This window comes from Typopeltis vanoorti, chromosome 23 (assembly GCF_054136105.1).
Source record: "Typopeltis vanoorti isolate ZY-2024b chromosome 23, IOZ_Tvanoo_1.0, whole genome shotgun sequence".
Lineage (NCBI taxonomy): Eukaryota > Metazoa > Arthropoda > Arachnida > Uropygi > Thelyphonidae > Typopeltis > Typopeltis vanoorti.
This window is the reverse complement of record NC_143571.1, coordinates 10,297,375-10,311,580: the sequence shown is the minus strand read 5'-3', so window position 1 is coordinate 10,311,580 and position 14,206 is coordinate 10,297,375. Positions and strand designations below refer to the sequence as shown.

General features: G+C 35.8%; 1 protein-coding gene across 4 annotated transcripts in view; it reads right to left on the bottom strand.

The window, feature by feature from the left end:
* The window catches only part of E(Pc) (Enhancer of Polycomb), a 371,838-nt gene that overhangs the window by 268,731 nt on the left and 88,901 nt on the right, over window positions 1–14,206 (bottom strand). For all 4 annotated transcript variants that reach the window (XR_016550343.1, XM_090413189.1, XM_090413191.1 and 1 more), the window contains one exon: window positions 1,285–1,430. Coding sequence is in view for 3 of the 4 variants with exons in the window: in XM_090413189.1 (XP_090269315.1) it covers window positions 1,285–1,430 (146 nt within the window). In the remaining variant the exon portion in view is untranslated. The remainder of the gene's footprint in view (window positions 1–1,284; window positions 1,431–14,206) is intronic.

The window sequence follows — 14,206 nt, the reverse complement described above, 5'->3', positions numbered from 1 at the left end:
TTTAATAAATTACTCTGGATTTAGAGAAAGATGTTGAAAGTTTATTTTTCACTTGGTTAGAGTATAATAAATTTAGTTTAATCCTTTATTGGTAGCTTGCTCCACCTTTGCAACGAGTTGACCTGGTGTTGTACCACCTTACCCCAGTCCTGAAGATACTTTCAGGTGCAAACGTTGTTTGCTCACACTTGGATAAAGGATTAAACTAAATTTATTATACTCTAACCAAGTGAAAAATAAACTTTCAATACTATACTAATAGTTCGTTTTATATGGTACTCTTTTAGGAAAGATAAAAAAATGAATGCAAAGTAAATGTTTAATAAATACTTGTACCTACATTAGTTATTGCAAATTTTTTAATCAAAAGAAGTTATAAAGAGTCGTTTGAACAGTTTTAGTTTTTCTTATCGGCATAAATTCTACGATAACAAGCAAAATGACTCTCCAGACCTCGGCAAACAAGCATTCTTCAATTAACATCTGGATCCATATCCATTACTTGCTGCTTAAGCGATTCTAAACTGCGAAATTCCATCCAGTTCTTTGACTGTTATTTCCTTTGGAACCTTATCTTCACATTCCATTTGTTCGTTGTCTTCATATGTGCGTTGTTCAATTTCAAGAAGATCGTTGTCACTGAAATCTTTTGAATTTGAATCCAATAATTCTTTAACATCTTCTGCATCAACACCATTAAAACTGAGGTCTTCACTAATTGCAACGATTTCTTTGACCACGTTGTTCACAGGATTTTGAAAACAACCCAAGTCATTAGCGCATTCTGGCAGAAGGTTTTTCCAAACAGCTTTCATGCAACTAGAAGAGACTTGCTCTCATGAGTCACGAATGTTCTCAATTGCGTTTTTAATGTTAAATTTTTTTCCAAAATTCATGGAGCGTAATCACATTTTCTCCCATTGTTTCTACTGCCTCTAAGAATGTCTTTTTAAAAAAATAGGCTTTGAAAGTTGCAATGACTCCCATGTCCATAGGTTATAACAATGATGTTGTATTTGGTGGGAAAAATAAAACTTTCACATTCTCACACAGATCATTAAGAGAATTTGGATGACCACTAGGCTAGCAGCCTCGTGGCGTGAGCACGATTTTGCGTGGTAAATTTAAAGGCGCGTTAATCAAAACTCTTGCCACGTATATCAAGGGATTGCCACAATTAATTTCGCCGAGACAATCGAATCCACGTTAAGCAAAACCGCATTAAGAAAGGGATACCTGTATCTGATTTATGTTTAATACATAATATAATAACAAAATACTAACCTGCTGTCCACTACTTTTTTCTAACCTATCCATCATTTCTTCAAACTGCAATGGACTGATATCCATTTTTTTAGCTTGTTGCGTTAACCATTTTTCATCATCTGTATCCATGTCGTAATCAGGAATGTCCTGGTCCATTGAAAAAGCTACAAAAAAGTATTTATTTCTTTTAATGTAGAATTTTTTTTGTTATGTTTTGAAACAATGAAAATGGAATAAACTTTTTTTTCTTTTTTTTTTGCTCAAAAAATTTAATCCATGGTCACAATCATCAATTAATCAAAACCCATTCCATAACAAGTCTTCTGGATACTGGTCGGTTAATATTTAGGTCAATGAAAGCAGCATTATTTGTCTATTGCATTAACTCATTCCTGGTATTTTTGCACATGATAATAATAACTACCAATTTCAATGATCTTGTTAATCAACTTGTTCTGGATTGACCACAACTTCTTGCCTTGCACCTCCTACCAGAGGTGCAAGGCTAGAGGAACATTTGGATGTTGGGCTCAATTAAGTATTAAAGCATCACAGTTATAAATTGTGGCATACTGATTTTTCAACTTTCTAATATCCCTTGCTTCCCACCCACCACCACCAAATACTAACGGATTATTTTGGTTGTGAGAAATCATTTGCTCCACACACATCACATGGAGTCAATACATTTTAAAAGTTGAAAGACTCAAGCTATACACTTGAAATTATGCTGATTTGCCAGTTTCATGTTACACTACATAATGTGATATCGATACCACTGCACAACCTGCCATCAGATTTACAAAAGGTTTTATATAAGACATTTTTCTTTTAATTATATTTTGATTGTTACATTAAGATCACTGGCAGAAGTTAGTTCTGGAAAAAATTAAAATGAAAATTGTGTATCATGTATGCATCTCACTACTGATGAGCCTGGAGGTTTGTTGCAATACTAATAATGGTAATAATCATACATCGATCAGCAGTGAGATATATATATGATACACAAATTGCTTTTTGAGGTCTCACTCAGTGAACAATAGGTATTGTTCACTGAGTGAGCAAACTTCAACGTCTGGGAATGGCTTCACATCCCTCCCATTCTCTGCTACATGTGTAATCTGTTTGTATTACACCAGTAAAATTCCCTTACAACCTTAAATGTCTCAATCATATTACTTCTTTTCTGCCTAACCACTAAATCCCATAATTTACATTTCCTCAACTTTTCCCTATAACAACATTCCAGAGCCCTGGTGGCCTTAGTTACTTGTCTTTAATTTCCACTTTCCACATGTGGGCTGAACAATGCTTTATAGAATGGCATAGATATCTTTACTTGTCAGTGTGCTCCTTATTACAACAAGAATGTGCTATATAGCTTTTGCAACACTTGCAACATGTCCTCTGAACTTCAAGCAATTGTCAGCCATCTTTCCTAGAAACAGAAACCCAGCCCCCTCTCAAAAAAATAGTTCCACCAGACATCACCAGAAAAGTGATGATTGAAATATGATTGTACTATGATTGAAACATTTAAGATTGTAAGGGAATTTTACTGGCTTAATAGAAACTGATTACAGATGTAGCTGAGGATGGGAGGGATGAGAAGTATGATCAGTATTTGATATTATCTCCTGGTTTCTGTTAAACCATGTTAAGAATTGCAACTCCCACTCACCCATTCAAGCTAAAAGTCTATTTAATTCTTCCTGAAGAGAATTAACATCAACATCTCTCCTTGTAACTCTTCCCAACTTTGCATCATCAGCAAACAATTAAATAATAACAAATGTGTAAATTCAAAATCCATAAATTAAGCATGACAGTAAATGTTTTTCATAGTCCATTCTGTTTATAGTGAAATAATTTTATAAGTGAAGCTTATAAAATGTCATCCCCTTGCTTATATATATATAAATATTGTGTTGGGGCACACAACATGATCTCAGCTGATTTCTTAAACCTTTTGTGTAGTTATTATATGAGATATAGAACATTTTTGTTTCATCACACCACATGATGCTTTTCCTTTATGGTATAAATAAAATGCTAAGTCCAATTTACATGTATTCTTTAAACGTATTTATTATTATGCCTAGAAATGAATGAAATGAATAGCTATAGGATCTATACTCATAAAAACAGTAAACTTATTCAGATACTGCCTTCTTTTATATCTGATTCTGAAAGAAATAGTGTTGTCTGGTTATGTGATTAGCCATTTTTCAGCAGCTTACAAATCTATATATGGAATTCTTTGAATAAAGCGCACTGTCCAGCTATCACAAACAACCTAAAAATTGGATGAGATACATAGATATATCTTCATAATCTGTCACCAGGGTCGTGTTAAGAACTACGAGCATTCAATGAGCCCTTATACCAAATACATCTTAGAAGAAAATTCACATGAAATTAAAAGAAATGGACTGCTCCATTACCTAAATATTCTGGTAATTTTTTCCAACCAAACATTGGGGAGGGGGGGGGAGTATAATGAATTACAATAGAGAAATGAAAAATAAGATGACTATTAAGAAATAGGGATTATTCTACCTCAAATGATCATAACAGAAGAACACAGGAGCCAGGCTGCATTAAAGAGATCCCGTTTAGAAATAGGATGATGCCAATTCAATAAAAAGAACTGAACAAAAACTGGCAATCACCAGCCAACAGAAAACCACAAACTTATAATGATACAATCGCACTTTCTTATATCAAGCATGTGACAAATAAAATAGTAAACACACATTAAAAAAAAATTATGAGTGAAATCAGAATTGCCTTTACATTCCCTGAAGAATGTTAGTGACACAGCCCTCCAAAAACCCTCAACATCTGCCTGAAAGTCTATAAAAATTTACTGTGCCATGTACTATATAACTCAGAATGGCAGATAATGAGAAATTTGGGAGGATAAGCATCAAAATTGTAGATATAAGGTTTAAGGTAGCAGTGGAAATAATATAAGTCCAAACAAAGTGTAAGAAGAACTAAAGGATAACACTTCATTGCATATGATCTCACTTATTTTGACACAGATTAAACAAACTATAATAAAACAGTATTAAAGAACTTGCCAACAACAAGGCAATATTGTAAAATGTAAGGTTGGGATGAAAATGTAAGCACTTTGGGATGAAAAGATTACATACTTCATATCATATTGATGGTACTAGTTCACAGGAAATTGATGAGACTAGGGATCTGAAAAAGGGCTGGATAGAGATTCGAAATTCAGACATATTGTTGGCAGAATAGCTCAAAAGGATGCTGAAGAACACACTGACAAGTAGGATAGGCAGGTTATTATCCCTCTTCATAAAGCTATGATTTGGGCACATTAATGTTTCCTATGGGGATATATTGAGGATGTGTAGGTTGCAGAGTTTAGCTGACAGGCAGAGATGAGGGGATATGATAGAAACTTATAAGCTACTAAAGGGATTCTATAAGATTAATACAAAAGAAATTTTTCAATACATGGGGAATAGGGAGGGAAAACAAGGGGGTCACACATGGAAGTTGTCTAAGAATGTGGTTAGAATGTGCAGACTAGGTTCTTTACTTGGAGAGAGGTGAATGAGTGGAATGGATTACCAGAGGCAGTTGTGAGCACCTCAACAGTGAATAGGTTTAAGGAGATGTATGATAGGTATTGTGTTAATGGATAGTGTGTCTCCTGCAAGTGTTCACACAATGGAGTACCCATATAAATAATAATATTTCAACTAAATTCAGCTAGTTTCAGGATTCAACAGCAATGCCAAATGATGTTTAGATGTGTCGTCTGAAGTTCAGCACAATCCATTATGAGATGAACAAATAAGCAAGGAGATATGAATTGTAATATCTGGAAAGATAATACAGAATTTCAAGTGCTCTTGGTATTTTTTTTTTTTTAATTATTCACAGATCATCACATGCCTCCTGTTCTTTCTGACACTTTTTTGCATTATCCAAAGTTACTCCATACTGAAAGTTCTTCAAATCTTTCATTCTAGAGTGTACTATATACTGTGTACAGTGCATAGTTAGATATACTGCAGATTGCAAAGTGATTCAATTAATTTTTTTTTATTGCAACAATGATAATTTACATCAAAAGAAAAATTGTAATTTTTTTGTGAGGGGGGGGGGGGGGAATGGACACTGAGAAGAAGTACAGCACTCTACATGATGCCAGTGATAATAAAGTGACTTTATTACACAGATATTACATCATACCAGCTGCCATACCTTTTACTGAATTGATTAACACTACCTGCATTCAATTCCAATCATGCACCACTCGATGACAGAAAAATCTAGCTCTCACCCCTTTTCATTCACTACATTCATTCTTGACTTCCATGGATGCACTTTCGTCCTCTCCCCATCCTCCATAAAATTAAAAATTCCATCTACTGGTATACTATATGACTCAGAAATTTGTAAATCTCTTCATATCACCCCCCATTTCACCTGTTTGCTAGCATTTGCAGTTCACAAATTCTCAATTTGTCCTCAAAATCTACATTCTGCAGTCCTCAAAATCTACATTCTGTAGAAGATGATATTCCCAATATCATCTTCTACAGAACTGCATCAGCATAGAAACCAGACCAGATCTGCACACAATAATCCAGGTGGGGTCATATCGAGGTCTTGTAAAGATGCAAAACGCTTACTTTATCCTTACATGTCAATGTTCATTTCTGAATTGCAGTTATCCTCTGAGTTGTATTTGCAATTTGCTGTATGACCTTGAAATTCAACTTCGTAACTATTAAAACTACAAGAACCTTAGCCTGGTAAGTTTCTTCTAGGATAAGTCTACCATCACTACACCAAAGTATATAACTTTACATTAGTAACATTGAACTGACAGCAGTTCTCACATGTTCACAGTTCCAACCAATTTAAATCATTCTGTGCTACATGTCAGTTACATTCCTGATTACCCTGCCTATCTTTACATTATCAGCAAAAGGTTATGTCACATCTCTCCATTGTCATTAATATAAAGACTGAATAACAGCGAACCAAGGACTGATACCTGAGGCACACCACTGGTCACCTCCATGGGATATTTGCACAGATGCTGATATCCCATTGGTCCCTACTACTGAATTTTGATTCAGTTTATGAAACTTCTCTATTATCTCTTTCTCAGACATGAGTTTCTTTCCAGTGAAGAGTTAGCATTAGACTCATGTTCAATAATTAGTTCAACATCTCTTCTACATCCATTAGATGCATACCATCTTCATCCACAAATTATCAATCTGTCCTGAAAATCTGGGAGTAGAGAAAACATTCATAGTCATTCTTTCATTTACTTACAGTATAATAATAAACTTCATTTGGGATAACAAGGTCACACACTCTACTATTTTTTTCCACTAATACTCCTGGCATTCCTGCACAGACATAATAAGTTACCTCTTCTTTTTTATACACTATTCTGTAATCCATATGACCCAGTTCGATAACATGAAGATTTCTATTTTATTTAATGCTTTACTTATGCAGTCAAATGAATGAACAAGACAAACACAGAATCATTCTTTCATCATAATCACCTCCATGATTAAAAATATTCATTACATCAGTTGCGTAATCTAGTCACTTTTTTGCATAGATTCTTACCACTCCTCCCATAACGATAAATAGATAATTTCTCCTAATATCAAACATGTTCAAGTGCAGGCCATCCCTCTTATATAAATCCATTCTTCCCTGTGTGCTGTCATGGCTTATGCAACCTGCACTACAAAATTCACATCAGTTTGACCGTATGATTACATTTTTGTCGACGTATGCAAGTTTTAAGAGTGCATAGCCCACAATTTCAGTTAAAGACATAACTATTCTGCCTCCGGATGATGACAGTGATCATATGGTACTCACTTGGGAAGTGACTGTTATATGAATGTTCCATTCAGAAAAGGTCACATGCTGAACTACAAAGTAGGAAATTATGACCAATTGAGAAGTATATTGAGTTTAGTGGAATGGTATCGGTTGCTGGATGGAAAGAATATTGACAGTGCATGCCAAGTATTTAAAAAATACTTAAATAATGCAATATCGGAGTGTGTCTTGAGAGTTTGAAGAATAAATAGGGTAGGAGTCAAATGAATGTGTAACCTTATTAAGCAAGAGATTTGTAAGAAACAGAAGACGTGGAAGGAATACTGTGTACATAAGGATAATGTCCGTTATGAAAATTATAAGCAGCAGGCTAGAATAGTCATAACTGTTGTACAAAAAGTTAAGTCTGAATATGAAAAGAAACTAGCTCTGCAAGCTGAAGACAATTCCAAAGAATTCTATCATTATGCAAGTAAAAGAATGAATATGAAAGAATAACACTACTGAATGCAGATGGTGTGAGGGTGACGGATGCAGAAGAGGTTGTTCAACCGATAAGTGTCCATTTTTCTAAAAGCTTTAAACCTGGTGTATGCAACACTGAGTTCACTGCAACCTCTTCACTGAATGAAGAAACTCAGGTGTATGAAGATGAGGTATTAGAGCTGTTGCACAAATTGAATAAAAATTCAGCAATGGGGACTGGTGGGATATCAGCACATGTGCTAAAAGAGTGTTCAGCTGAACTAGCTATCTCAGAACAGGGAAGATTCTGCAGAATGGAAGGAATGTATGGCAATTCCATTGCACAAGGGTGGTGCAAAGACTGATGTACCAATATCGACCAATTAGTATCTCAGGAGTGGTGGTGAAGATTTTGGAAAAATTGGTTAGGGCTTGCATTCAGAAATGGGTTAACAGTGAATCTCTACTTTGCAATGAACAACATGGGTTTTACTAAAAGAAGGTCATAACAAGGGACCATCCCTGGAAGTTACGAAAGGAAACTGTGAGAAAGAGGGTGAGGAGTGGTTTCTTTGCATGGAGGGTGGTTGAACCCTGGAATGCACTGCCTAATAGAGTGGTGAGAGTGAGAACAGTCAATGTGTTTAAGGAGTGGTATGATAGACTTTGTGTTTCCTAGGAGGGACCTCCCTCGATGAGTCTTGATAGACTTGTGTTTCTTAGAAAGGACTTCCCATGATGAGTCTTTTGACTCCATGGAGGCCTGAATAATAATTTAGCAACTTCCTCACATTCTATAACAATGTTACCATTGAACTAGAAAAGAGGAATGGATACACCATGATACTTCTGAATTTTGCTAAGGCTTTTGACAGAATACAGCATGATAGACTGTTGCATAAATTGGAGAAAATGGGTTTGCATTATATGGATAAGAGGATGGCTGACTAACAGACATCAAAAAGTGTTACACGGGTGATGTGAGTCTGCAGGATTTAAGGTAACTAGTGATGTACCACAAGGATCAATCTGCATATTAATGATATTGGGAAGGATCTGACAAGCGACATACAACTATTTGCTGATGATGCAAAAATAGGTAGCATAATCAGAAATGCTGCTGATATGCAGTACTTGCAGAATGCCTTGAATAGGCTGGAATTATGGGCATGGCAAAATGGATGTCAGTTCAATGTTAGTAAATGTAAAGTCATTCACTTTGGCGTGATTAGATATCCAATGTCTTATTAAATTGGTGGGATTATGCTCAACCTGTGGTCCACGATGATGGGACAGGTGGTCTGCAGGCAGACTTAAATTAAATGAATAAATATATATGTTTTAATTAAACCAAACAAAACAAATTAAAATTGAATAAGTAAAAATTATTGAAATAAAATGGATACTTAAAAAACCCACAAATAGCAGCAGAATGGTGAGTAATAAAAGAGGGGTGAAGTGAACAACAATATGGTTTCATTGCTTCTGCGGTCCCTTGCTGTTTTGTCAGATTTGAAGTAAACATGTGTTATCCACATTTCAATCAATTGCTTATTGTTTATTGATTTTTATTATTGAAGGTTTTTGTCCTTCAATGAAGGCTCAGTATATTTTCAGAAGTGCTAAGTGATGCTTGAACAAAGTGTGTTGTGAGTTTAACCCCAGTATTTATATATTTTTCGGAAACGTTTTTTAATAATGGAAAAGTGGCTTAGAACTAGAACTTTGAAAAGAAAAGCAAATGAAACAGGTGATGCTCACTCTAATTATGATACACGTTGTAACGGCGAGTAAATCTGATACTATTAAAGTAGAAGAAACAAGCAGTTCAAAGAAAAAATACGGTAGGAAATATAACAGTTTATATATCGACACCAAGTTAACCAGAATTCTGGTTAACTTGGTGTCGAGATGAAAGTGAACAGAAACCTCAATGTGTTTTGTGTTATGAAGTGTTGTCGAACGAGCGCATGAAACCTGCAAAACTCCAACGACATTTAGAAACTAAACATTGTGACGTGAAAAATAAGTCAGTGAATTTTTACAGCGACATTTAGAGACATTAAATCATGGGAAAGATATAGTTTCGGCCATGGGTTCGATTAATAGCACGGCACCAGAGGCATCCTATCTCTTAAGTTTGCACATAGCGAAAACAGGGAACCTCATTCTATCTGGGAAAATTTACTACTTCCAGCTATAAAAGATGTGGTAAACACTATGTCTGGCAACAAGTTACTAAAAGATGTTGATTTGATTCCTCTTTCAAATGACACTGTCAGTCACAGAATTAATGATATGGCAGGCGACGTAGAATTTCAGTTAATCCAAAGAGTTAAGAAGAGCTCTTATTATGTGTTACAAATAGATGAGACTACTGATGTTACAAATGATGCGCAGTTAATATGCTATGTAAGATATACACACAACAACAACATTCATAACAATATTCTGTTTTGTAGAACTTTGTCATCCCAAACAACTGGAGAAGAAATATTTCACACACTCGATAATTACTTGCTATACAAAGGGATCCAGTGGGAAAAATGTATGGGCTTCTGTTCGGATGGACTCGCACCTTTACGGGCAGACATAGTGGAGTTGTTTCTAAGGTCAAAGAAGTAGCTTTGGATATGAACTGGGTACATTGTTTCATACATAGGGAAGCATTAGCCTCCAAAGGAATGCCACCAGAATTTAAAACTGTGCTATACAATGCTGTAAAGCTGATTAACTTTATTAAAGCTTGACCGTTATATAACAGGTTATTTTCAGTATACTCTGTGATGAAATGGGCAGTGAATATATACAACTTTTGCTTCATTCCAAAATTCGCTGGCTTTCCACGGGCAAAGTACTAACAAGGTTATTTCAATTAAGGCACAAAGTTTTATTATTTTTTAAGTCAACATAATTCTGATTTTGCATCACTCCTTGTTGACGAAGAATGGTTATCAATACTATCCTATCTTTCAGACATTTTTTCGAAATTAAATCAACTAAATCTCTCCCTTCAGGGAAATTCTTCAACCATTTTTGATGCCTACGACAAAATAAAGACATTCGTGAAAAAACTGGTGTTATGAATTAGTTATGTAAAAAACACACAATTTGCACTTTTTCGAACATTGGAATCCTTTTTAGTGAAAAATTATATTTTTGTTAATTCTCAGTTTCTGAAAAGGGATTGTGACCACCTCAAAACTCTGAAACAGAATTTGAAACATATTTTCCAAATAACTTTTATAAGAAATTTCTGTGGATTCACTCAGGCTTACAAGTCACAAGAGCAACCTTTCGTTATCGAAAAAAGAACAGTCAATTGAGCACTCAAGTAACAGTGGTCTTAAAATGCAATTCCGCGATCTTGGTTTGGCTCAATTCTGGATCTCGCCTTCAGTGAGAAGTGAATTTTCTGAATTATCTGAAGAAACATTGAAAATCGTCATGCAGTTTTCACAACCTATCTTTGTGAGAAAGGATTTATCGCTCCTACAAATAAAAACAATATACAGAAATCATCTTAGCGTGTGTGTGCCGATCTTCGACTGAAGTTGACCAATATTGAGCCAGATATCCAGCAACTCTGCAAGGGCCGAGAAGCTCATCCATCTCATTAAAAGTAAGCAGTAACATAATTATATCATATTATTTATTTGTTTAATAAAAATTAAAACTTAATTCAATGATGATACACTTTTAATTGTTTACTTCCAATTTAATCAATTATGTTTCCATATGTATTCAAAACATGCTTTTAGATTTATTATGTTATAAATGGCACAGTTTTTCCTAAATGTTGGTAATCCCCACATAGGTTTTTTAAAAAATTACATAACTTAGGTCCCTAGAATTGTTTTAGGAATTTTACTGGTCCTTGGGCTTATAAATGTTAAGAAATGCTGTGCTAGAAGAAACTGATGAGGCTGGGGATCTTGGAGTGTTTTGTAGATAGGAAGATGAAGTTCAGGGGCCATGAGGAAAAGATTGCAAATACAACTCAAAAGATAATTGCAATGTTGAAACAAACGTACACATGTAAAAATAATGATGTCATTTTGCCTCTTTACAAGGCCTTGATAAGACCTCACTTGGACTATTGTGCACAGGTCTGGTCTCCTGGTTTCCGTTGTGATTCTGATATGTTGGAGAGAGTACAAAGGAGAGTGTTAAAAATGATATCAGGATTGTGGAATATTGATTATGAAGAAAGATTGATAATTTGTAGACCGCAGACATTAGCAAACAGAAAAATGAGATGATATGATTGAGACTTACAAACTTCTGTAAAGGTCATACAGGATTTCAAGTGATGGAATTTTTCAATTTATGGAGGGTGGGGAAAGGATGAGAGGGCATCCTTGGAAGCTGAGAATGAGGACTGCCAAGAAGGGTGTGAGGGCTAGATTTTTCTCTCAGAGGGTGGTGCATGATTGGAATAGATTGCCATTGGATGCTGTGAGTGCAAGCAGTGTGAATGAATTCAAGAATAAGTATGATAGCTGGTAAATGTAGTATGTGGCCTCCCTCGATGAGTCTCTATTCCAATCATGCACCACCCTCTTATTATATCCCAAATTAGTGGTGCAATAATATGTAAAAAGACATTACATTTCAGAAATCTTTTATCCTGAGTGGCAAACCTGAGGGTACTCGTTGCTGGACTTTGTCCTAATTCATGCATATGTCTTAAATGCTGCATGTTGATCAGTCACTGCCCTTTTTTCATTCTCATTTCTCTTTCACTTTCACTCACTTCCCAAAGAAAGGTGATAAAAGTCAACCAATGAACCAATTGCTCTCACTTCTGTTCTCTCAAAAATTATGGAGATCATCAACAACCAACTCTTGAACTACCTGGAGACATATGAACTAATCAATGACCAGAAGTATGGATTTCATCACTCACAATCTACAGCCGATCTTGCTTTTAACATGCACCTATGGACTAAGGCCATGGAGAAATTTGTAGAAACTCACGTAGTTGTCCTCAACATTTCAAAGGCATCTGATCAGACTTGGCCCAGAAGCCTACTTAAGAAACTGCCATTCTATGATCTGATTTCCTCCCTCTGCAACTGGATTGCCAACTTTCTCACTCACTCATGTCATGGTGGACAGTTTACTCTCCTCAGATTTCCCCACCAATGCAGGAGTACCCCAGGGTTCTGTTCTTTGACCCTCTTCCTCTTGTATATAAATGACCTGATCTCACAGACTTCCAATTCTATCCATAGTTTTCTGGTGGCAGTGCACTCCATTCCTCCTTGACATTTGACAAGCATTGTAGTGCTCAAGTATTAGAATCCTCTAGATCTACCACAACCAGGGACCTGAGCTCAGATCTCCTAGCTATATCTCAGTGGGCAAAGGTCAGCTTTGTAAACTTTTCAATACCACCAAAACTCATCCTCTCGCAAGAAAGAAACAGCTTGCACCCACCCACCCACCTTCATAATACTGAAATATCCAAATATGATCAGATTTCTCTTCTTGGACTGACCTGCACCTCTGATCTTTCCTGGCAGAACTATATTTCAACTACAGCTTCTGCAGTCACCTAAAAATGTGGTATACTTTTTTGCACAAGACATTGCTTCACACCCTCAAAGCGCCTAACTCTATACAAAGCCCAAATCCATCCAGCCATGAAATATTGCTCCCATATTTGGGAGCAATATTTGGAGCACCAAAATCCTCTATATGATTGCTTGATTCTATCCAAAAGAGAGCTTTCCGGATAATTAATGATCCCTCTCTCACAAAACCACTTCAATCCCTCTCTCATAGGCATTCAGTTTCTACTTTGTGCCTTTTCTACAGATAGTTTCATGGACAGTACTCTGCTGAATTAGCCACTATTATTCCTAAGCTGTCCTCCAAAATCATTAAAAACAAGAGCCACTGCTAACTAACACTCTTTTACAGTCCATCTTGAAACTCACTGAACCAACTTCACTGCCTCCTTTTTCATTCCATCTAATTCTCTCCTTTGGAACAGTGTCCCCCACTCTCCCTTCCTCAAAGATTACAACCCTCAGCTGTTCAAGAAAAATGTTAACAGACTCCAACTCTCTTCTATTCCTCTTCCCAACACATGGCACTAACATGCTATTGGTCTTGTGGCCCTTTACATGCAGATCAGATATAAAAAGGAAAAAAAAAAACTTACCTGCCCTCTCTTCAATGCTATTTGAATACTTAAAAACTAGGGTGAATATATTGTTAAAAGAAAGCTTAAATTCAAAATAAACACCAATAGGAAAAACCTGAAAGCTTTAACACATCAAAATTTTTTTATGAGTCAAAATTCTTTGACACACACCACCACTTCTTCCTCAAGAATGAATAAGCTACGTTAAACTTGTGCTCTACATTTTATCGTAATTGCAAGTGTTTTTTTTCTTTTGTGCAAAATAAGCAGTAAACGGAAAACTAACAGAGAGTACTAAGGAACCGATTATTTCCGCACAACTCGTAAGTACCCACAGTCCATCAAATCGGTTATTTTTTACAATTAAAATTCCATATGAAAGCGCCCGCTATGCCTACCATGTGAAGTAAAGATGGCGGCAACAAAGGCTGACAGCAAAAGATTACCTTAAGTCCC